Source organism: Amphiura filiformis, chromosome 1 (assembly GCF_039555335.1).
Source record: "Amphiura filiformis chromosome 1, Afil_fr2py, whole genome shotgun sequence".
In the NCBI taxonomy this organism is placed as follows: domain Eukaryota; kingdom Metazoa; phylum Echinodermata; class Ophiuroidea; order Amphilepidida; family Amphiuridae; genus Amphiura; species Amphiura filiformis.
Window position 1 is genome coordinate 41,558,350 of NC_092628.1, and position 23,969 is coordinate 41,582,318.

Consider the following 23,969-nt stretch of genomic DNA (forward strand, 5'->3'; position numbering starts at 1 on the left):
AGAACTGCCGATCATGATCGGTGCATCTCTAGTTATGTGAACCATTCGGAAGTGCATAGTAACAACGGAACTGATCGATTTTAATGTAAAACTTTTTACTTAAAAAAAGTGTGTTATATGAGATGATACATGTAGATGCACGACAGTGGCTAAAAAGCAAAAACTTTATTCTCTAAACAGTACTCTGTTTTATGTTTTTAGGCAATTGTCAAACACTACTGTACATGTATGAAAAGTGATTCAATTTGAGTTGTTGTTTTATGTTAAGTTAAACTTCCCCTGACTTTTCACATTTTGCTTCATTATATATTTCTTTCAGGTTACCGACAACAACAGCGATGAATTTCTAAGCACATGGAGACGGGACAACAAACCACGCTCTTTACTGTTCTCTCGTCGTTCAGGTCCTTCCCTACTCTACCAACTGGCAGCATTACAGTTCCGTCAGCAGATCAAGTTGGGATTTGCCCGTCTTGGAGGTCGCGACACAGACGACTTGGTTTTCAAGTATGCTGTCAATGAACGTGAACCAACACTGTTGATCTTCAAGGAAAATACAGAAAACTATGCCGAAAAGTTTGAGGTATGTTTTCGTTAAATCTATACAGGCCTGTTCTCAGTGGGCTTTTGTAAAGCTTTTATTATAGTAATTGCCATTTTCCTAAAAGGAAATAAGGCTTCTCACAAGCATACATGTATGTTATTATTTATCTGAAGTGACTAGCTATTTGTCAATTCTTCAATGTAACTTGTTGCAGGGATCAAACAGATCAGAGTTACACTTTTCTATGCAACATATGACAGCACTGAGGGCTGAGACAAAAATGTGATCAAAATTAACTCCAATACTCCCAGGTACTACAAAATACTACAAGACATATGCACTGTGTGTGCGTGCATCCCACATGATGTGATGAAGCAATTGCCCTAAGTGATGTATACGGACGCTTTTGTTGGCTGGGCTAGCGAAACACCTGTACAATGTAGCTACATACCGGTCACTGACCTAGTGCTTGGTACATGAGGGGTTTCGGGTTCGAACTCAACCCAAATAAACAACTTCTTTGTTTGTTTTCTCTCTTTATTCCTACCTACTTTCCTAAATGCAAATTCAGCAAAGGTGCATCTTATACAGTCTGCACCCTAGCACAAGTATCAGCAATTTCTTTTGTTGTGACGTTAATATATTTTTAGCTTGATGACGGAGGTGGAAATTCATGACACATCTGCAGTTGCATATTTGCTGTCTCTTTTGCAATATCCATTAGTTATTTTGCAATATCTATTTTTCTCAATTACTTCAACAATTCTATCTATGATTTCTGAGATTATTTGTTCATAGTTGTCCATTTGTTTCTTTTGATTCTCGAACACCAGTGATGATAACATAATTTCCTTTGGTGCACTACTTTGGGTGTCATGTATGGAATATTGGTTTGGTTAGATCCTTAATTGTCACTCAGATTGTCTTAGTTGTTTTGCAAACCAAATACCTAATCATCCATTTACATTGATTATTACAGTATATACGAGGGGGTATCAAAAAGTTTTAGAAATCGCCCAGAAGTGAAAGAGCTATATCAATGAAATTTTGTCAGTGCAATCACTGGTCCTTAAGTACATTATGGTCCAAAAATGGTCTCATAAGTATGTTTACTTTTTTTACAGGAGCTAGATGTCACTACCTGCCTATGTAACCGCATAACCAGCAAAATGGAGAAAATTGAGGCATGCAGCATGATTAAGTTCCATTTTAAGGGTTACAGTGATCAGAGAATCTGTGATGAAATAAAAATTCCTTTTCCAAAAAGCGACAGTGACATATCACAATCACCACCAAAGATAACTTCCATTTCATCATCAATTTTCTAGGCACTGCAACCCTTCAAAAGCAGGATCTTAATAATGCTGCTTGCCTCAATTTTCTCAATATTGCAGTTTATGCGCAGTAACTGGGGCAGCAGGTTATTGGCATCTAGTGCCACCTGTAAAAAAAAGTAAACATACCTATGAGACCATTTTTGGACCATAACGTACATAAGAACCAGTGATTGCACTGACAAAATTTCATTGATATAGCTCTTTCACTTCTGGGCGATTTCTAAAACTTTTTGATACCCCCTCGTATATATATATATATATATAGTTTCATTTGCTCCAGCCTAAGCCATAATGTTTGATTTGCTCCACAGCGACGCCCTCAATTCATCTTGAATTTCTACTTTTTGCATGATTGTAATGCCCAATGGTGTACTTAAATACCATGTGAAAGACTGAGCCTAGCTGAAGTGCTTTTAATTACAAATTCTAAGTTTTTGTAATAAATTTATTCTGAGTTCACCAATTGAGTAATGGCTGACACAACTTGTGCATGTGTATCATTGAATCAGTGATGTATAAACTGTGTATTGCTATTCATCTTACATCTTATTTATATGTGTCCCAGCTGTGTGCAGCTCACTACCCATTGACAAGCTAATACACGCATTAACGATAATTATAGGCGCTGGAAAGAAAGGTCAATTTTCTTTGTTTTATCTCATTTGTTGGCTCGAAATTAACAGGGGACATAATGTGATCAGTGAAACTAACATTTTGTAGAAAACTAATAAGAATCGTATTCTTTATTGAAATTGCACATTATTGATTTCAGTATTAATGCTTGTTTACTCGTGATTCCCTTTGCTATAAGATTCTTTAACATACATTGTATACTAAATTGTATTGATACAATTACTTACCATATACATTATAATTATGATTGTGTTGACTACAGGCAAATAGTTTACTAGGCAGTAATTTACGAGACACTTTGTCATCTCAGAAGTACCTTCATGTGCCCAGATTGTCATCCCAAGAAGTGTACGAGGACTTGTGCAAGGAAACGCCGCTCTTTCAAACTAAAAGGTACAGTTAAAAGAAAAAGTGGGTAATGGTGAATCCAATGGACAAGGACACAAAACACATCAAGGATCAATAAATGATACAAGAGGATACCTTGAATATAAACAACAGAAAGGAAAACGAGCAAGGTACACCAACTTGATGTGGGGAAACAAGTAAAATACAGACTATTAATTATGCAGGGGGGGCAAAACCAGCAAATGTAGGCATAGGAAGTAAGCAAAGTTCGATAGCCAAAAATTACCAGTTCCAAGGCTCACAAAAGTGCTAAACCTGCAAAAACAACAAGGATCAATGGTAATACACAATTGCACTAGAACAAGTGATGAAAATCACTGTGCATATAAACAGACACGCTAAACCAAACATCCAGAGTAGGCACAAAACAAGCAAAGTCCGATGGCCAAAAATTGCCAATTCCAGAGCCCACAAAAGTTGACTACGACCCCTCTTTGGTTTTAGTGATTTGTTGGCTTTCCACTTTCATCTAAAGGTCTTTACATGCACTGAGAATTGGATTTATCATGCACGGTCCATATGAGCTCATGTGCATTTACTTTATCTGTTTTTCTACTTCTAAACCTACCCCCCCTTTTCTGCATGAATACTGCCATTTTATTATATGTGACCTTCCTCAACTTGTGTTTTGATTCAGCAATTATTGGCTTTTCACTTTTCTTAACACATGTATTATGCAGGCCTACATGTATAATATTTATTGCACCATGCATATCTTTACTAATTACTTTTTCATTTACTACATGTACTGGATCTACATGTATTGTACATGCTTGATGTGTCAATTCACATTTGGCATTCTCACTGTAGGCCTCCTTTGTTTGCCTATGTTTTTCAATCTTTTAGTAGACCTTGTATCACTACCTATTTTAGCATATTTCATGCTAATTTGTAACGGTATTTTACTGTGCTTTGATTTTAGTGATTTTTGGCTTTACCACTTCACTGCAGGCCTATCCACATGAACTGCAGTTTAAAAAAAATTTGTTTATCATGCGTGGACCATTTGCATTGTTACTTCTGTTTTTCTACCCCCCCCTCCCCTCTTTCTGTATGCATACTACACTCTAATGAGACTTTCCTCAACTTGTGTTTTATTCTGCAATTTTTGCTGTATTTTTTCTCTCTTTTTTAACATATAATTTAAAATAATTGTTCTGTAATATGCATGACTCTTCTCTTTTAAATTTGAGTGACATTGGCCCACTTATCTCCCTCTATTCATTCTCTTACTCTTCTATTGACTACGACCCCTCTTGACATCTACTTCCTGTCAATTATGACAATACCCTATTGTCCTGTGGTCGTGCTCATTTACATAATGCTTTCCAGTTTCTCACTGTTGTAAACTGTGCTTCATTGAAGTAAGACATGCTTATTTTGCTCTGAGCTTATCTTGTTTGCTACTGAGTTCTATTTGAACTTGCCTTCAGTTTTTGACTTGAATTTGTTTTTAAATTACAGCATGTAGTTTTCGTTGTTTGCTTTTATATTTTGTTGTCTGTCCCTGAAGAAGAGCAGTTTATCTGCTCAAACGTCGTTGTTTTTTGTCTGTTTAGTGTTTGACTGCTATATGTACACAGTGATATTCATCACTTGCAGTGTACTGTTTTCCTGACACTTTTGTGGGCTCTGGAATTGGCAATTTTTGGCCATCGGACTTTGCTTGTTTTGTGCCTACTCTGGATGTTTGGTTTAGCGTGTCTGTTTATATGCACAGTGATTTTCATCACTTGTTCTAGTGCAATTTTGTATTACCATTGATCCTTGTTGTTTTTGCAGGTTTAGCACTTTTGTGAGCCTTGGAACTGGTAATTTTTGGCTATCGAACTTTGCTTACTTCCTATGCCTACATTTGCTGGTTTTGCCCCCCCCCCTGCATATTGTCTAGTCTGTATTTTACTTGTTTCCCCACATCAAGTTGGTGTACCTTGCTCGTTTTCCTTTCTACAGTTAAAAGTTTTATAGCTTGTTGATTAAATTCTTTAAATTATAGAATGATCCTCATAGTAGCAGAATAGTGCCTTGAAAGTAGGACCTATCATCCACAGTGTGCATTCCACTTATCCTTCATGCTAATAAGTGACATCAGCATTACAGTTCCTATATATAGCACTGTGAGACAGTTTTGGCAGTTTTTGGACCTGTTGAACTCTGACCTATTGGGGCCGGAAATTGCTTTAATTATTATTAATTTATTATTGTAATCATGTTATCATTAGTATATTTTAAATAGTTTGTGAGATAACCATGTTTTTGTGTTTTTTTGTTTGTTTTTTTTTTCAATTTTTTTTTTGTAGTAAAACATTTTGAACATTTTGAAAAGCACAAAAAACTATTTTCCTGATAGGTCAGAGCTCAGTGTCCCAAAACTGCAAAACCTGTCCCGCAATGCATTGAAAACTTTAATGCGAATTGGTTTATTTTGTGGTTACACTGAAATATTGATAAGGATACTAAGCATATGTTTGTACATAAAGCTCCTTTGAGTGTGATAGGCCACTGAATTACCAGAAGTAGCTGAATTTGCCATCCTTTAAGAATGCCCTGATTTAATTAATAAAGATCCCTTAGTAAAAGTTCAAGCCAGCTCACATCATTTTATCACCAGACTCTGATAAGAATTAAGATATATTTCATGCCCTAAAATCTCTGGTTTAAAGGACATTTATGATTTGCTAGCAGTCACTTGAGAAGAACCAAATAACACCCTCAAAATGTTTGTATTTCAGCTTGTGTGTAATTCTGATTACCAGTGAAGGTGCAACACATGACTACCAGGAATCATTCCGTCAGGTGTATCTGGAGACTACCTCTTGGCCTGAGGAGACTAATTTTGTGTATCTATACAGAGACAGACAAAGAGCTTTCATGTCTGCCCTCGGGAAAGATGAGAATGTGCCTAATTATAGACTATCTGTGAGTACGGTGTTTGGGCATGTATAAGATTTTATTTGAAGTAAACTATTCCAGAAGTAAAACAAAGAAGAACAAAAGCATGAATGAAGATAACATTTTCAGAGTAAGTGCCAAAAGTCACAGCAGAGAACAAAGTGTTGTAACAGAAATGAAAACACAAACAGAAAAATATCATCGGACAGTACAATGCTGATACATGTATGGCATGTTTTTTACTACTTTTAAACGCCCAGTTTTGTGTATAGTAAAACCAGGTTTTAGAATTTGTAAACCAGCCTTTGATTTTTCTCCCCAAAGAAATAGTTATGGTCGAGACCTTTTTTGAATTGTAAAAATTAAGTTTCATACAAATCATGTAGAACGTTCTTGTGGGGAAGTCACTGAATGGGTGATTAATTGAATAATGGCTTGGAAATTAATATATCTGCAGAAAATACTAGAGAAGAACATAAAGAGCTGCTAGAAAAATGCTTACCCTTAACAAAAAGCCTGCATAGGTAAGTTCTGACGTTTTTAGTTAGTGACCCGAGGTTTCAATCCTTGCAAAAATCTTTATCAAAAACCCAAAATGAGTCTTTGATAATGATTTTGTCAGGATCAAAAAACTAAAAAACCTTTTATACCAGCAAATGTTTATGTTATCTTTTTGCTTCTAGGTTGCTATTTTATGGCGACGTAATGGACAGAAAGCCAAGTATGGTTGGTTACCTGGAGGCTGGGAAGGTAACAACATCAGTGGTAATAAGAAGAGAATAAGAACATATCTACAAGAGCTGGTCACCAATAAGAACCTATTGACTAAGCAGGTGGAGCTTCCTAAACTCAATGATGAAAATGCACCAGTAAGAATACATGGCAATCTTTGTTTAATTATTTTTAAATACTACTGGGTCAATGCAGGTTTCTGTTAGATGAGTATCTTGTGACACTCATAAAGATCAATAATAGTTTAATAAATGCTTAACAGCCACAAGCCAAAAGCTCAGTTAAGGCCAGAGTAATGGAAGACACATTCGTCCACGCCCGAATTTGAGATTTCTTGATATTTATCAACACTAAGATGTATTCTTTCACTTGAAACTGATAAAATACAACTTGCTAATATTTACTCGTATTTTTGCTTGATTTATTTCACTCTTTTCAACTCTAAAAAGTCACATGGCTCAAGACAGCTTAGTAAATTGGCGGAAATAATGAGGCAGAAATGCGCGAATGCGAAATATTGTGATTACGCGCGCATTTCGCGTTGTGTGATGCGGCGCAACTCTGCACGTATGTCCAACACAGTCAAGGCGCATTCGGTATGTTGTTAACGCCAGCAAAATGTGGTGTAAACAAAACAAAAATTTGCAGTCAAAATGCCACTTAGATTTTTTAATTATTTTGAATTTTTGAGCACTGAAAGCAGACATTATAGATTCATTGGTGCAAAAAGATGCATATTTAGACCATGCACTAGATACAGCTTTTACAAGCGTAAAAGCCTTACCATTTTAAAATATAAGGACGTTTTGTGCATAATTTTGACATTTTTTACTAAAACATCGATTTCTCAGAGTTCACTTTTAACAATATGGCATGATTTTTGTGACAAGATAACTCGAAAAATATGCAAGCAAAAGGTAAACTTTTTGCACTATCATTTAGAGTACATGTTGTACATCAAAGTCTAGGGAAGGTTTTCTCATTTTTTCAAAATATTTCTTTTAAACAAAAATATACACCATTATGTTCAATTTTTAGCTTAATAGAGTGACAAAATTGCTTTTTTCACATGTTTTTTTCAATATTTCGAAAAAAGAGACAAATTTCAAAAAAATAATAAAACCTTCCCTAAGTTCATGTCTCTACTTCATGAAAAGCTAACTGAATTGTTTTTACTCTGAACAGATTTTTTTCTAAGTTGTCACAAAAAAATTGAGGTAAAAAAGTGAATTTTTGTGATTTTTTCAAAAACTTGAGATTTTTGAACAAATCTGACGTCACCATGGGATTCCTTGACTCATTTCCTTTCCAAAAATGTATATTTTTATATACTTTGGACATGCAATTCAGAAATAATGATGCTCGAAAAGGTCCATGTTCTCTCCCATACTCTGGCCTTAAGTGAATATTTTTCTTGTGAGAATTGGTCATAAATTTTGTTAGATTTGTTTGTTTGGTTTGGTTTGATTTTCCCTCAAAGTGATTTATGAGCTTTTTTTTTTTTTCATCAGGACAGTTTCTCCAAATCCACAATTACACAAAAAGTATTGAGAACAAAATTTAGTGGAAATTGTGTTATATTTTGGTGGCCCGGGCCAAATTCTCGCAACAATATCCCAAGTTATAAGTTAAAGGGCATGTGTAGGTGTGTATTATCCTCCATGTACCGTGTGGCTGCGTATGAACTCTACTGTATACAGTATACTGTATATGAAGAGCTTTGTTTCAAAACCCCTTACATCCACTTTTGGCCAAATTGAGTTATTGGCATAATATTATAGTGTGGGTAAAAATACACATTTTGGTGGTTGTTTGACCTTCATACTACCTTCCCTTACGGCGTTATCGCATATTTCCCGTTTGGGAAATCTTCGGGAATTTCCGGAAATCTGAACTTAAAATGAATATAGAATTGTTTTGTTTTAAATTTTTTGATGTATAATGGTAGCCTGGAATGTTCTTTACCTATTAAAACCAAAAGGAACTGTTTTTGGGTCACTATATTTGAAAAAATCATTTTAATTAACAAAAGGTGTAGCTTCGAAATACCCAAAAATGCCATTTTCCGAATTTAATTAAAATTCATAATTGAAAAAAGTAAATGAGATATTTCAATTTTTCTTTTTGATTTTCAAAGCATTAATCAAGTTACATAATGTAATGCAAACAAATGGGCTCAAATTTGATTGCAAAGGTGGTTTCTAGAAAAGGGGTAAATTTATTTTGTTGCAAAACCCCTTACATCCACAAAAGGTGCGATATAAAAGAAATAATAAAATAAATAGGAAGCCTTGAAAATTGTCCCAAACCTAGTCTTTTAGTTTCTATTCATCAACACTTTATCCAATCCCAAATTGAATCAAATCGAACAAGTAATACTTGCACAATTAAAAAAAGCTGTTTTTCTCAAAAAGTCAAAAGTGGATGTAAGGGTTTTGCAACAAAGCTCTTCATATATTGCATACGCCATCTGGCTTCCAAAATGAGGTTCTCCTTGCAAATGCATGCACAAAAAGTATGTATATGTTTCTTGTGGTTTTCTAGCAACACGACAGAAGGTTTTTGCAAAGCATACGGGTAATTAAAGCATGCACATGACAGGTGTACACACGCACAGTACGCACTTTGCTGGTAGAACCTTGTATTGAGATTACTGTGTGATAGCTGAATTCCTGTGACCTTGGAGATCTTAAACATCTTATTCAAATTTTTATTTTCAGCACTGGATGCTACAGGTTTTTAAAGATGTGTGGCAGAAGATTGTTGGCTATTTGGTCTCACTAAAAGATTCTTTATTCTCTGGAAGTGTGTAAGTAAAAATGCAATTTATCAAACTAATGCTAAATATTTGGCTTCAGAGTGGTACAAATAAAGCTGTATTATGTATCTTTTGTGTGAAGTACCACAATGGAGATAAATATTGAATCGTAAGCCAGGTGTTTTAGCTGTATATATATGTTGTTGTGATGATGGCTGGAACACAATTGGGATACATTATTCCATGATAAAGACCTCGTTTACAGGCGGTTCCGATCAGGGTAACGCCCGATTGTCGGCTACACTTGCCTGTCCTGTAAAAGTACCCCGACCAGCTATCTACGGTGACTCCCTTCGTTCACCAGGTCACTTGTGCCTGGCCGAAGCTTCGTCAGCATTATCTCCTAGATTTCAGCTGTTAATGCCAAGATATGCTCGACATAAAAAAAAAATGATTGATGGGGCTTGACCAATCATACAATATGTATTTTTAGGTCTTTTTTGGAAACCTCATGTATATCTTCAATATGAAAGGTAAATATTTTTAATATGATGGTCAGCTTTTCTGCCCAGTCCCAGACACATACACTTTAAATACATATCATTAGATAAACTTTGAGGACTGTTAAATGTTGAAAATGTCATTTTTAATGTGCCAAAAAATTTGTGTTATATATAATATAGTAAGTTTCAAAAAATCAAAATTATTTGATATCAGAAGGACATAATTTGTATTCAGAATGCAATTTGGTGTGTCTGATGTGCTCTCATGTCCCAGTCCCACAAAAATACTGTGCAAAGTTGGGTGACCAAGCCCTTATCTATCATCCATACATGTCCTGTCCTCATTTGATTTAAAATAAATTGGATTATTTTCAGAATTTTTAACAAATTAAAAATTGTTATGCACAATATAAAAGACACCTGTTGGGTCATGAAAAACATTTTTTTGTGATTGAGATGATGGAAATAAGTAGACCTGATTATAGATGCTCTGTGCAGCTGTTATTACTTCTAATAGGTTTAGGCTGGTGGAATGGGATGTAATGTAATAATTGGCATTTAATTATTTGATTCAGTTCATTTTATTACTATTGACAAAGTATTGACAAGTCTGCAAAGATACATCATTTCAACATTATTTTGAACTTAAGAATTAAAATCAAGTTTAATATTTTTTTATGAGTTACACATTACAGGAAATCAAATACAAAATGGAAAATTTGTATAAATAAACACAATGGTTTCTACGAGTCATGAAAATCTTAATCATGACCTACATCAATATAATTATTAAACCCAAGTTTTATAGAGGAATTCCAATATTTGAAGATATTGAAGTTACACAATAAGCAGTACGAAACATCTATTATTTTTCCTCTATATTTTACAACCAAATATCAGAAGATAAGATTTGCTACTAATTTGATGACAATATTTTGATAATAATGAGATCGGGCATAAGTAGATATTTTCCCTGAAAAACTGTGTTTCTATTAAACCTTACAGAAATGAAGCATCAGTAGCAGTTGGTGTCATCTGCATCTATATACTAGCATTCTTTCTGGCTTTTGCAAGTATCCTGGGATCAAAGTAAGTATTTGTTACCTGGGGCTGGGGGAGATTCCACAAAGCTTTCAACCCATCAAATCTTTTAAGATTTGATGGGTTGTTTTTTGTGCCCCTATAAATTACAGGATGGATTTCTTGTTCACAGTGGCTAGCATCGATCAGGGCCCCAATCAATTGAAAATTTTAAAAAGTTCCATAGGAAAATGGCTGAAAACATCTTTGTGCCCCCCCCCCCATCAGACCCAGTGCTCCCCCAATCATGTTGGGTGCCCCCTCAATAGGATGACTCACGCTCACCACTGCTTGTTCACTATTACTTACGTTGTGCATTGATCATAAATCCCCTCTTTGAAATTGAACCCATGTTAGGGACGCACCATTAGATTCTCAGGGGGCATGGGAGTTTGGGTCAGGCAGAATTTTTTTTTGCCGATGGCGGCAAAAATTTTTTTTTGTTCGCCTCCAAGAGCACAAAAAAAATTTTTTTCGCCGCCTTCGGCGGCGAAGTTATTTTTTTTTCAATTTTAATGTAAATTTGTATACAAAGTTGGGTGGGGAAATTTTTTTTTTTACTCATCAGTGAGGCAAATTTTTTTTTTTTTTTTCTCACTAGTGGGCAAAGTTTTTTTTTTTTTTTTTTCTCACTAGTGGGCAAAGTTTTTTTTTTTCAAAAAACTCCCATGCCCCCCCTGAAATCTAATGGTGCGCCTTACCGTCAATTGAACCCATGTTAGCAGTCAAGTTAGCTCAATCGATAAGGCGTTCGACTGTGGTGCGAGAGGTTGTGGGTTCGAACCCTGGCGATGCCTAGTACGCTCATATGGAAAAATTGAGTTAGCTTGAAATTCCCCTGGACAAGGAACTCACTGCTAATTTGTCTCGTTGTAACCCGTACGAAACTCGGGGAGCTGATCCTGGTTGCGATGGTTATTTGTGGAATATCTAGGGTGTGCGCTCTTGAAGCAGCAAAGTCCCTGATTTGTTGTTTAATGGTTTGTGGAATGATGTGGGGCCGTAGTGGTCAGCGACAACCTGTAAAGTGTGCTGAGGCTTGTGGATCAACGTCTAGGCGTTGTGCCTGTGCGTAGCGCACTATAAATCAATTGTATCTGTCTCTGGTCTCCTCCAGTCAGCCTAATAAAATCGACAGAGATGATGAAGAGATTCAGACAAAGAGGGCAGTGGGAATGAAGTGAAGTAAATTGTCCTCAGTTTGTAACTTTGCAGCTTGGTATACATACTATAAATTGCTACAGGTACATTAAGTAATTCTTTGCCAAAGCTCAAACGGTCCTGTTGCGTCCATGTAGAGTACTAAGCGTGTACGCTATGTAAGGCAGGTGTATGTTTTCTTCTGTACCGCGCTATGTTCACGTGTTTTTATCGTGGAGCCACTAGCATTGCTAGCGTTCCAAGTGTTCAAACTTGGCCAAGAATTACTTAATTTACCTGTGGTTTGAAGGCGAACAAGCTCAAGTTAATAACACAGAGAATCTCATAATTTCACTGATAAGCTACTGAGAGGATCAAATGAGATTTGTAATTGGTTATAACAATAATTATAAACTGGGATTTCTAAAGCGCCAAATGTAAAATGCCCTCTTAATGCTGTACAAGAAACGATTCAGGAACAATAGATAAAATACATAAGATTAGATAAAACACCTTAACTTTTATAAATATACATAGGCATAGATCTGGGGGGGGGCAACCCCCAATATTTTGCTAGTGGGTATGGTCCATATAATGCCCCCTCCCAATGTTGACCCCTGTATGTGTGTTTATGACAAAATTAACCTCATATTTGACCATTTTAACCTGAAACCCCAAATTTCCACTTTCGTACCATATTTCACCAGTTTAGCTTTAATATGCCAAACATTTTTGGGCGCTTTGCACACATTTGTACCATGACCTTATTATGTCACCAAAAGGTGCTGGATTCACTCTACTTCAAGACAAATTTTCCAACCCCATCCCACCAATGTCAAACAGAAATCTACGCCACTGTAAATATACTATAATAAAAAGAGACAAATTATAACACTCTATGGACAAAATCAATCATCCAGCAGTCTGATAATTGCTTTTCTGTTCGTTTGTTTACCTTGCTTCAAATGAAAACAATTACAACAGTGACAAGAAATGACTTCCCAAACAAACCCATGCAATTAATAGTTTATCCTTTGAATCATATTTGTTTTAAATGTTGAAATTTCACTGGTTTAAAAATTTAAATGTACGGTATTTTTTTAATTCAATACCCTTGAGTTATCACATTTCACTTATCACCTTGTCACCATGCCAATCCCATTGTCTGTAACACTTTGTAAGCACTTTGTAATAATTTCACTTTGACAGAGGTAGAGAGCCGTGGGAGCAGGATAGACAACGTCAGCAGCGTGGCCCACATCATCGCCATGGCAACAATTGGGAGCACTATGATGATGCACATAGGTAGTAATCTTGCACTTCTTGTTTTATACAATTCCATGTTAGCAAAGCAATCAACAGTGTACATTGTTTATAATCAGTGTTCGAATTAAGGAAAAATAAATGGTTGTCCCACGGACAACCAGATTACAATTTCTGGTTGTCCGTCTAAGTTTTTGGTTGTCCGTAGGCCTACAAAGGTGACTTGGCTACAGATTTATGGTTGTCCGGCGGACAACCGAATCAGTATTTTTGGTTGTCCGGCGACTTTTTTAGTTGTCCCGGGCGAACGGACAACCAAAATTTCGAACGCTGTTTATAATGTGTTATTATGCTATTTGTGACCTGCTACTACGAAATCAGCGTAAATTCCCCGGGGGGTCACTCGAATTGTGGCCTGTACACCATCCGCGATAATCAACTTTTGAAAAACACCCTAAACAAGGATTTAACCCTTGGCTAAAAAGACACAGGGATTTTATTCCTTGCATCAAATTTCATACCCTAAATTTCATTTCCGCGTATTAGCAATTGCAATTTTGCTACCCTTTTTTTTCCTGATTTTTCATGTTTTTGACACCCTAAACACGATACGTGCATATTGTTGCTAACCACAAAAAACTACCCTTTTTACACGTTTTTATTATCGCGGATGGTGTACAGGCCACAATGGGAGTGACTCCCCGGGGTAAATTCGGAAGGTGTTAGTCACTCAAAACGCCCTGGCTACTGCGTTGGTGTTCACTCACCTGTTAAAGCCACTAAGTATGTCTGTATGTCCTTTGTTAATGGGGGTACAATGTTCCATTCACGAAGGATAATACTACTAGCTGGCGGTAAACAAAGAACATCAACTTGTCAGACCAAATATCTCGAAACTACCAACTCAACAAAATGAGCATAAAGTTGCGGCAACTTTACGCTGATTTTGTGTTAGCAGGTCACATTTGTCATCTGTCAATATTATCCACTGCACAGACAGACCCAGATGCTGTTTGATTCCAATTTCACTGTATATTATTGTGTGCATCCACAATTTACAGTTTTAAATAAGGATACACACTCGATCACCCAATTCAGAATATGTCAAGCATATACACACACGTGAAAGAGATGTACTCACAATTTATCTCCCAGTTAATACACCCAGGCAAGAGTAGCCACGTGCTATACCTACATATAAAATTATGCATATTTAGGGCATATGTAATGTCCTGAGGTAGGTACGAGACTGCAGTACATCCATGTTGGACATGCTGTTATGTGAAGAGCATTGGCAGGCACATATCCAAGGTGAAAAAGTCTGGTAATTCAGAAATTGGTCTCAATTGAAGAGGAAACAGGGTCCAAAAAGGGCTGATTGACATAAAATCTCTCTGTCCATCCTGATTTCACCCAAAAAATAGTTTCCCAAGTGGGCAGTTTAATAATACATTGTAGTTCCCCTGCATGCTGTATACTGTGCAATTACGAGAGCAAGTTCATAAGTGACATGTTGCCATTCACTCACACACCCCTACACATGCACACACAAGAGCAAATAGGATTGAAGAAATTACCTGCACTGTACATGCCAATTTGAAAGTTAGAGATTTAATCAAGGTACATCTTTCTCGATATAAGTGCTATTTTTTAGTTTTATTCAGTTTTTGCTTGGTTATGAAAATAATTGTATATGGGTAGCACTTTAAGTTGTAATTTAATAATTCACAGATATCATCTCAATATGGCACTTTTCCCAGTGAGTACAAAGTTATCAGTGAGGCAGAGTCCTGACGTGAGCCATCAAGGGGTTGATGGGTACTGATTGTTTTGGGCAAAGTTTCAGTGGTATTTTTCACTTCATGCGGGATGGGGGATCAAAACTGTGCAAATGATGCAAATAATTAATGTTTACCAACTGTAAATATTTGAAGTATCAAACTTAAACGGCTTCACAATATGATAACCTCGCAAAACAAGAAACAAAATGTAATATTAATATGAATGGTTTTGAATGGGTAGGAAGGAATTTTTTCATGTTAAATATTAGATTAATTGTAGAGAGCATTTTTATTTTTCAGAGCAACAAATCTTAGCCCAGATGGTGCAATGAGAAGAAGAACACCTGGCCCAGATATATCAAAATACAGGTAAACTACACACAAAAATCAATGTCGCATAAAGCTTGTTTTGTGCATTTCTTCCCCAAGTTTATCCTCATCATTTTGTGTCATTCAAGATAAGCAAACTCAAAATGTATTGGTCATAGTCAGTTTCAATTAACCTCATATTTGGCCATTTAGGCCTAAAAGTGCACCATTTTTGCGCACTTCGCATGAATTTATTTCACTTTTGCACCATATTTCATCAATTAAGCTTTAATATGGCATAAATTTCCGCGCGCTTCACACACATTTGTACCATAAACTTATTCTGTCGCCAAAAGGTGCTGGATTCACTATACTCCATCTTCCCTCCCATGTCAAAAAGAAATCTATGCCACTGATTGGAGGGTCGAAAAAAATTTGAAAATACAGCAAAAAGCTCAAAGAAAACCCTGGTCACAGTAATGGACATGGATGTCCTGCAACACAATAAACGATAGTTGAACCAAGGTCCTGCCGAATACAATTATTTTGTAATAAGGAGCTCTGTGTTCATGAAGAATCAAGTCACCTGCTTGAAGTGTCATGTGCATTGTATTCAAAGCCAGTGAACATAGGGAAGTACCCATGGAAATGGCACATGAAAATTTCTAACACTGCTTATAAATGACAATGACTATTTCTTTCAGTTTGGGCCCATCCAAATTGATGAGGGCCCATTGATTTTCAGATCTAAGGGCCCAGATGCTCCTTGTAAATTGTTGGCTTTTTTTCTAACACTGATTGTATTTGCAATTGTATGCAGGCACATAGAGCTAGTAGAACTTGACCCAGCCAACTACAAGGAGTTAATACTAGATTCAAGACAATCAGGCATGATGCTGCTGTTATTAGTGGATTCCAGTTGCCAAGCTAGATTAATAGACAGATTTAAACAGGAGGCTTATTCACATTTAAGGTAAGTTGGTGAATTGGGTGTATGCTGTGATAATAATAATGCATCGTAGTATTGTATTGAACCAAGTGTAGTCCTCTTTTAACTGGTATATGCTTTAGCTTTGAGGTAGGATTGTGATGGGATCTCCAACGGAACGTGAATATTACAGGTGCAAACTTTGTAGCTGATATTGAAGCAAGTATATTTCTTGTCAGTTGTAACTTTGAAATGAGAAGAGTTTAGGATTTCAGCACACTTACTCACTTGAAACCATGTCAGCCATTTCATTATTTGTTTATTCTTTATTGATATGAAAATTGCCACTTTTATGCTCTAAAACATGATTGTTTTCTCTATAAAAGATCAGCATTATGTCAAACATAACTCTAAATTGGCTTGATTTGGGTAAAAATTAATGCTGGTTATGTATGGGACTATACTTGGGTGAGTACAATAAGTTTCTCTAGCTTCAGGTTTGTGTTAACATTGTACATGTATTTGTACTAACAGCAGTTGCATTTGAATGTGATGACAAATATCTACATTACGTTTCACTACCTGGAGAGAATTGATCAAAAATTCAATTCCCTCCGGAGATTCATATCGGTCAATGAGTTGACCAGAACACAAGGATGTCATTATAGCTAGAGGCAGTATATAACACAAATGGGTCAATGAGTTACATAAAAATTTGTGGTTAAATGTTGATCCCTCACTACAAGAATCTCCAAATCTCTCCAGGTAACAAAACATAATGAAATTTACTACCATTCATCAGCATTGTATATCCTTGGAACAAGCAAGAACTTTAAACAAAACATGCAATTGACAGTTCAAAGCTACCTGATCATGAAGAGAAAACATATTTTCAAACTTTTATCTCAGGTTGAAAAGTTACATACTTACTGTAATTATCATTGGCAATCAAGGCAATCTTCAATGATATGACTGTGTATGATGTACATGTATTTAAGGTTTATCAGAGGTTTCCAAACTGTGGGTCGCGATCCCGGGGTTCTTCCAAAAGGGGTTGTGGGACTTGCCAGAAAAAATAAGAAAAATGCATCCACATGCTTGCATCAAGGTGCAGGGTACAATCAGTTGCAAATTTCCGCACGCTTCACACACATTTGTCCCGGGAAAATCATTCATGGGAGCTGGTCAGTGAGACGACTTGGAAATTATACCCCCTTTGCAAATTTTACCCGGTCCGGAATTGATAAGTTCAAGTAACAGCATTAACTGGGTCATGCCATATTTTTCTTATGAAATTTTGGTCACCAGAAACAGTGGCGTAACGTGGGTCATCCGATGAGAGAGGCACCGACCATGATTGGGGGCACCGGGTCCGATTGGGGGCACCGGGTCCGATTGGGGGTGGGGGCACAAGCCGTTTTTTGATAAGTTTCCTATGGGATTATCTAAATTTTGCAATCGATTTGCATCCCCATCATCCCCCACACACAGCATCATCATCCCTATATCATCGTGTCAAAAGTTGCTGTGATAGTACGGCGAATCCTCTTGTTTTTCAATAGCTATGCATGGCGATTTGTTCGAGATAGGCCGAGCGACATGAGATACACGACATGAGATACAACAGAGTTTCTATTCTACACATTTTTATGATTTGCGCATGCTCAGTACCCCATATGATGTTGCCATTACAAGAAAATTCGATTTGGTGTCAGGTAAAAACCAGGTTTTGCTTTCTAAACTGGAAATTCAATACACTCAGCGGCGATTGCTGTTTTCTTTAAACGGGTATATTTTATTGCATTTTCACCATAACGATTTTTAAATTGTACATTAAAAATGTGATATATTCAACTGTTTGAGAATTAAAATCATATAAAAGGAACACACATATAGCCCATTCAGCTCAGATCCACGTGCCCGTATAGAATATTAAGTCACAAGTCTATAATACAATGCACCATATAAAATCGAGACAGTATGCAACTTTCTTTATATGCGTCAATAATAGAATATTGATTTAAATAGAATTGAATACATATCTACATTTTGAGTTTGTACTTCTCCACTGAGCGATCAATTTCTAGCCAATCAGATAGGACTCCTTTTCTTGCGTTCGGTGAAATACCAATCACCCGTCGCTCACCATCGGAGTGTTAAGACATGATTCATTGCAGGGAAAAAAATCTTTATAACACAGGGTGTTGATACTGTGCCACATGCCCATATAACGCTACGCCACTGACCAGAAAGAAAAAATGTTTGGGAAACCCTGAGGTATATTAGGAGACTACAGTGAATAGATTCAACAGGTTCATACTTGATTTGAAGTACAAACCTGATGAATCTAGTAAGTAAAAACTTTTCAAGCAAAAATTACCAATTATTTAATCAAGACTAGTTGCCAAAAAGCACACATGTAGAATTTTATGCATAGAACGATACACAACTTGTCCTACAAGTTTACTGTCTGTCATCAATGATCCATTCCTATGATATTTATATATCCCTACAAGCTCAAAATCTCACTTCAATAAAAACCAGCTTCAATCCAAGGAGACTTGCTCTAACCCTTTCCGGCAAACACGGTCACCTCTCTACTGCAAGTATAAGGCCATGGGCAATTGATTTTCAGTATTTCCTAGTGATGGTTTGAAATTAAGGGGTGGTCAAATTTTCGTCATCAAATAAAATTCAGTTTTACAATTCTGATAACAATTGTGATCATTTTATCAAACTATTTTAATAATAGAAACCATGATGAGGTACATGCAGTGCTACAGATGTCAACTTCCCCATATACTAATACCTCTGTTGACGAGAAACCATGTAAAATGATCCAAGAGGAATAAGTCATTAAAAAAATATATATTTCATGTTCAGTATAAAAATAATACTGTAATATAATATCTCAAATTTACAAAATGAAAATCTTCAATTGTACGGGGAGGTTAATTAAACAGGAAACTAAAAATAAATTGCAGGTGACTGGAATGTGTATGGCGTAACTGCTGATTTAGTTTTGATCTATGGATTCAGGGCTTATTTTATCACAAATTCCAATAGAAATCAATTCTGTTTCCAAGATGCTATAATTGTTGTCAGTTATTATAAGATCAATGCAGTTGTGAAGTGTATTATGAATAATAAATGTACATGTATGTACATCTAGGTGGTTCTGATGAAGTAGAGGGAATATAGCCTATTTGTCCGACGGGTCATGAGTCTGAAAAGGTTTAAAGTTTAAAGCAGGCATTCTCAAATAACAGTGTGTGCGCACAACTTGTGGCTCATGGCAGGGTTCAAAGTGGCGCACAACCTCACTTTAATAAAATAACAATGGGCCTCTGCACCCACTTGTTACACACTGCGCTTGCTCACATATGTATAGTGGCACTCCAGGCCCATATCATTTCGGACAGTGACACTTCAGGATATCCATTTGAGAATGCCTGGTTTAGAGTATTTTAGGTTAATAATATTAGGGCTGTGATGAGCATTAAGGATAGGGTCAGAGCTCCATATAGGATTAGAGATGGGGTTATGATTAGGGCTTAAATTATAGGTTAGGGTTTCGGTAAGGATTAGGGTTTATGACTCTTATTGAGTTTTCAGACTCATGACCCTTCAGACTATTGCCGTGTTACCACAATGTACTCTGCTTTGCACAATACTATAAGGGCCAATATTTTGGTATGCATTTTGCCACCCAGTGCTTGTAAAATGCATATTACATTCTGCTGTGCTGTAAAATTACTAACATTTGTTAGGATGTGGTGTTTTCATATGTGCAGTGGTTAAACGCATGCAAAACTTTATAGTAACCCTGTTTAAGATACAGCTGTTTGTGTAAAAGTTAACTTATTTCTTATTACAATCAATTTAAGTTTTGCAACATTATTTCCTATTATTTCTGGGACCAGTTGTGCTATAAGAGATTTATGTATTGGGTCATAGGGTCTTGGGAAATGAAACAAGGGCCAAACCTGAATGAAACATTCCAACAAAGGTTTGAAGAATTAGTAGGGCGAAGTCATGGCAAGTTTTCATTGCAGAAATAAACTTTGAACAGTGATTTGGGGAGTGATTTGGAATGTTGGGAGAGAAATAATTGTACACCAAAGTGCCAAAATGGATGAATCCAATGAGATATTCTCTATTTAATATCTCCTTCCCTACCAAAATTAACTTCATCCAACATGTGAAACTGAGTAGAAGATACCATTATCACACTTCGCAATTAATACTTTGTACTCTTGTTGGTTTTGTTTTGTTTAATTATTAAGCATGGTCAGTGTGTTCACTGTGTTGTGTCAAAATTGCACATTAAATGTATGAATTAAAACCTTAAAAAATTAATATTTTATTTTAGCACTGTGTCCATTACTTTGTGTACTGCATGTGGTTTGTTGGAAGACTATAATTTCACTCAGTGATGCCAATGCCGTGCTGTACTAGGCGCACAATTGGGCTACTTGGCAGTCACTTGCCGCTACTCAAAAAACCGTGCCGCTACTTGCCTAAAATTGGGCTACTTTGCAAGTCGGCAGTAGTTTGATGTATTTTCCTTTCAATTTAGCCGATTTATCAAGGCTTAGAGTCTCTGAAGCTCTGAATTTCAATTATATAAAGGGTCTTGTAACTTCCCACTAACTAGGCCCCCTACCGGAAGTTTTTGAGTCAATTTCTTTTCCGCCCAATTGGGTGATTTGCGTACTAAATTCAGGTCAATCAGCCCAAATATCCAGTATTGGGTGCTTTTTTTAAAAGCTTAAAAATTGGTCTACTTTAGACTCCTTTACCGCGTACTGGCGAGCCAATGTGCTGCGACTTGGTGCTGAAAAGTTTTGGCAACACTGATTTCACTGTGGATATCACTTTGCATGAAATTACTGATGGTGATGCATGTGGCGATGCAAGTTGGTGATGCATGTGGGTAAAAGCTATTTCTTTTAAAACCAGAAACATGTCCATTTGAACACAGGGGCTACATGTATGACACCATATGCATATATTACCAAGATGTATCAAGGCAGTTTGTCAGAACTAGCTCACATGCACAACCCTGATATAGTGAGAGCTATATTGAACAACTTTTGTCAGGAACTTCATACATGAAGATATTTGATATAAACAAGTCTTGAAATTAAATCAACTGAAAAATTGCAGCATTAAATATCTTCATGTTCTAGGCAATGGTGTCATTTATGAAGAAACTGTAAAAGCCCATAGCAAACCCAAGCTACGGGGGATATGTTATGTCAGGATTTAAGGACAGGGAGAGAACATGTATTTGAATTATAATTGGTTGACGGATCAAGAATTTACACATCAATTAGTGATGCATCGCTATCACCACTGGTGGAAATTTAAAATGAGAATTCTTTCAAAGCGATGAGAATTGGACTTTCTCATCCAAATGAATGAGAAATGTCAACAACCTGTCACAAGTGTTAATTTGTCTCATTTAAAACAATGTGACAGGTGGTTGACACGTTAAGGGTATACCATGTATTGTTGGTCGAAGCAGCAGAAAAAACAGTAGTTCACAGCATCTTGCGAATGGTAGTGAGCTTTAGCAAAATTGCATTGCTCAATTCATAGCGAGCGTGTAGAAGAATTCAAATATCACAGATATACTTTGTAGGTCCTGTGGTTCTTGAGTTATGTTTTAAAGAGGGCTGAAACAACACTTTGTAAAATGTACATAACTCATTAACAACAATAAATTAAGCAAGTTCTCAAAGTATGATTTGTAGAATGAACTTTTGCAAAACACCAAAGTGTTATTTTTCAATAATATATTGATTCAGATAATGAAAATCGGTTCAACCAACAATACCTTAATTGGTATTTCATTTGGACGAGAAAGTTTCATAGAAATGAGAAACACCTTTGTCCAATTCTCATAATAAATTTCTACTAGTGATGATAGCAATGCATCACTGATCAAGTCGAGCAGATTAATTTTAGATCCAGTTGGTAGACAAAGAGTATGAGATGTGCTTCTCAGCAAAATCAATCAAGTGTACTTTCAACTAAAGGGTCAGAATGAACGTGCTAGCATTATACCAAATTTCACTCAGATGTGGCAGCGATGTCAGTGCGAATTTCATTGGGCGCAGCTTCAAATCTCAGGCATTTGCTCAAAGTGCTAGTGTGAACATGCACACACTTAAAGATGCCGCATATATGTGCCCATGAAATAGCTGCCTCAATGCTGTGACATCACTGGCACATCAGAATAATGGTTGGCCATATAATTTCTCAGTTTCTCACAAAATATAGGACTTAGAACTTTGACTATTTCTTGTCACAGAGGAGCACATGATCTATCCAAGCAAAGCAATTGAATTCAGGCACTGTGTCTAACATCACATATATGCTAGCGCATACAAATGGCAATGCCTTGTATATCCCTATATGGTGGTATAGGAGTATACTATGTGAACTCAGCCTGATCGAATGAGCGTATTTCGTATAGCAAATACCGTATACTTCTATGTGATAGCAGCCTAATGGAGACATGGCTAATGTATACTCGGAGGGTTATAAATCTACAAATGCATTTATTCACCACAAAGAAATAGCAATGAACAAGTTAACCTTTTCTGATATGGCAGAACAGTTTTATTGAAACAACTGAAAACTAAAAAATATATAATGTCCTATTATTAAGGAAACATAACTAAAAAATATTTGTTACATTTTAAAATAAGCTAATGAAATGTAATAAAAAATATAATATTAATGTAACTTGGTAAACTAATAAGTCATACAGACGACATACAAAAATAATACTTGGATGTTGGCAGCTACCTACTTCTATTGCTAACAATACAAAAATTAACAATAGCTAAAATCAATTTGGCCACATAATAATGCATAATAAATACAGACTTGGTCATTTTCATCCAAGCTCAGCACAAAACAAAAGGTAGAGATAACATTTAAAAAATATGAGGTATGGGTATTATACAGTGCACGAAAAGGACAATGGCAATGAAATAATCGTAGGAACTCATGTCCCATGACATACAATACATTTTATTATTATATAGCTTGAATCCATATGGTGAGCAGAAAAACAAAATTTCATATCACATTTTGTCGAGATTTTCTTTGCTAAAAATACAAAGCATAATTCTTCATATACAAATGTGTGTGAACATATTCAGGATATTGGAATTAATATGAATAGGAAATACTCGTCTTGTACAGATGTACATTCATGCATGCGGCAACATAATGCATCACTTTGCTGCCCTTTATGAACATACTGCCACAGCTTTCAAAATGACTGCAAGCCAAACTTTGTTCGGCTTATAATTGGCGAGAAAATTGAGACTTCTAATATTATGTATTGATATAAAATGGCATGCACACAGTTCAGGACAGCACTTAAACTAGTTGCGTATTGCGTGACTATCGCACACTTATGTGAATTTACATGAGCTGGGACTTGATTGATGCGTGCAGTAACATAAACCAAGTAATTTTTGGCAATTATTAGCCGAACAAACTTTAAATTAACCTACTTTTAATATAAATCTTCTATAAAGTCCCAAGTTTGTGTCATGCGAAGTCATACCTTAAGCATGTAATGTGTGTAACCCCCACAGGGCAATGTCTATCATGTACATGGTTGAAAACAACATGGC

General features: G+C 36.2%; 1 protein-coding gene across 1 annotated transcript in view; it reads left to right on the forward strand.

The window, feature by feature from the left end:
* LOC140147203 (dnaJ homolog subfamily C member 16-like) overlaps window positions 1–23,969 on the forward strand; it is a 66,967-nt gene that overhangs the window by 10,501 nt on the left and 32,497 nt on the right. The window contains exons 6-14 of the mRNA XM_072168987.1: window positions 320–583; window positions 2,777–2,907; window positions 5,655–5,841; window positions 6,498–6,683; window positions 9,267–9,355; window positions 10,813–10,896; window positions 13,237–13,332; window positions 15,372–15,440; window positions 16,201–16,353. Coding sequence (XP_072025088.1) covers window positions 320–583; window positions 2,777–2,907; window positions 5,655–5,841; window positions 6,498–6,683; window positions 9,267–9,355; window positions 10,813–10,896; window positions 13,237–13,332; window positions 15,372–15,440; window positions 16,201–16,353 — 1,259 coding nt within the window. The remainder of the gene's footprint in view (window positions 1–319; window positions 584–2,776; window positions 2,908–5,654; window positions 5,842–6,497; window positions 6,684–9,266; window positions 9,356–10,812; window positions 10,897–13,236; window positions 13,333–15,371; window positions 15,441–16,200; window positions 16,354–23,969) is intronic.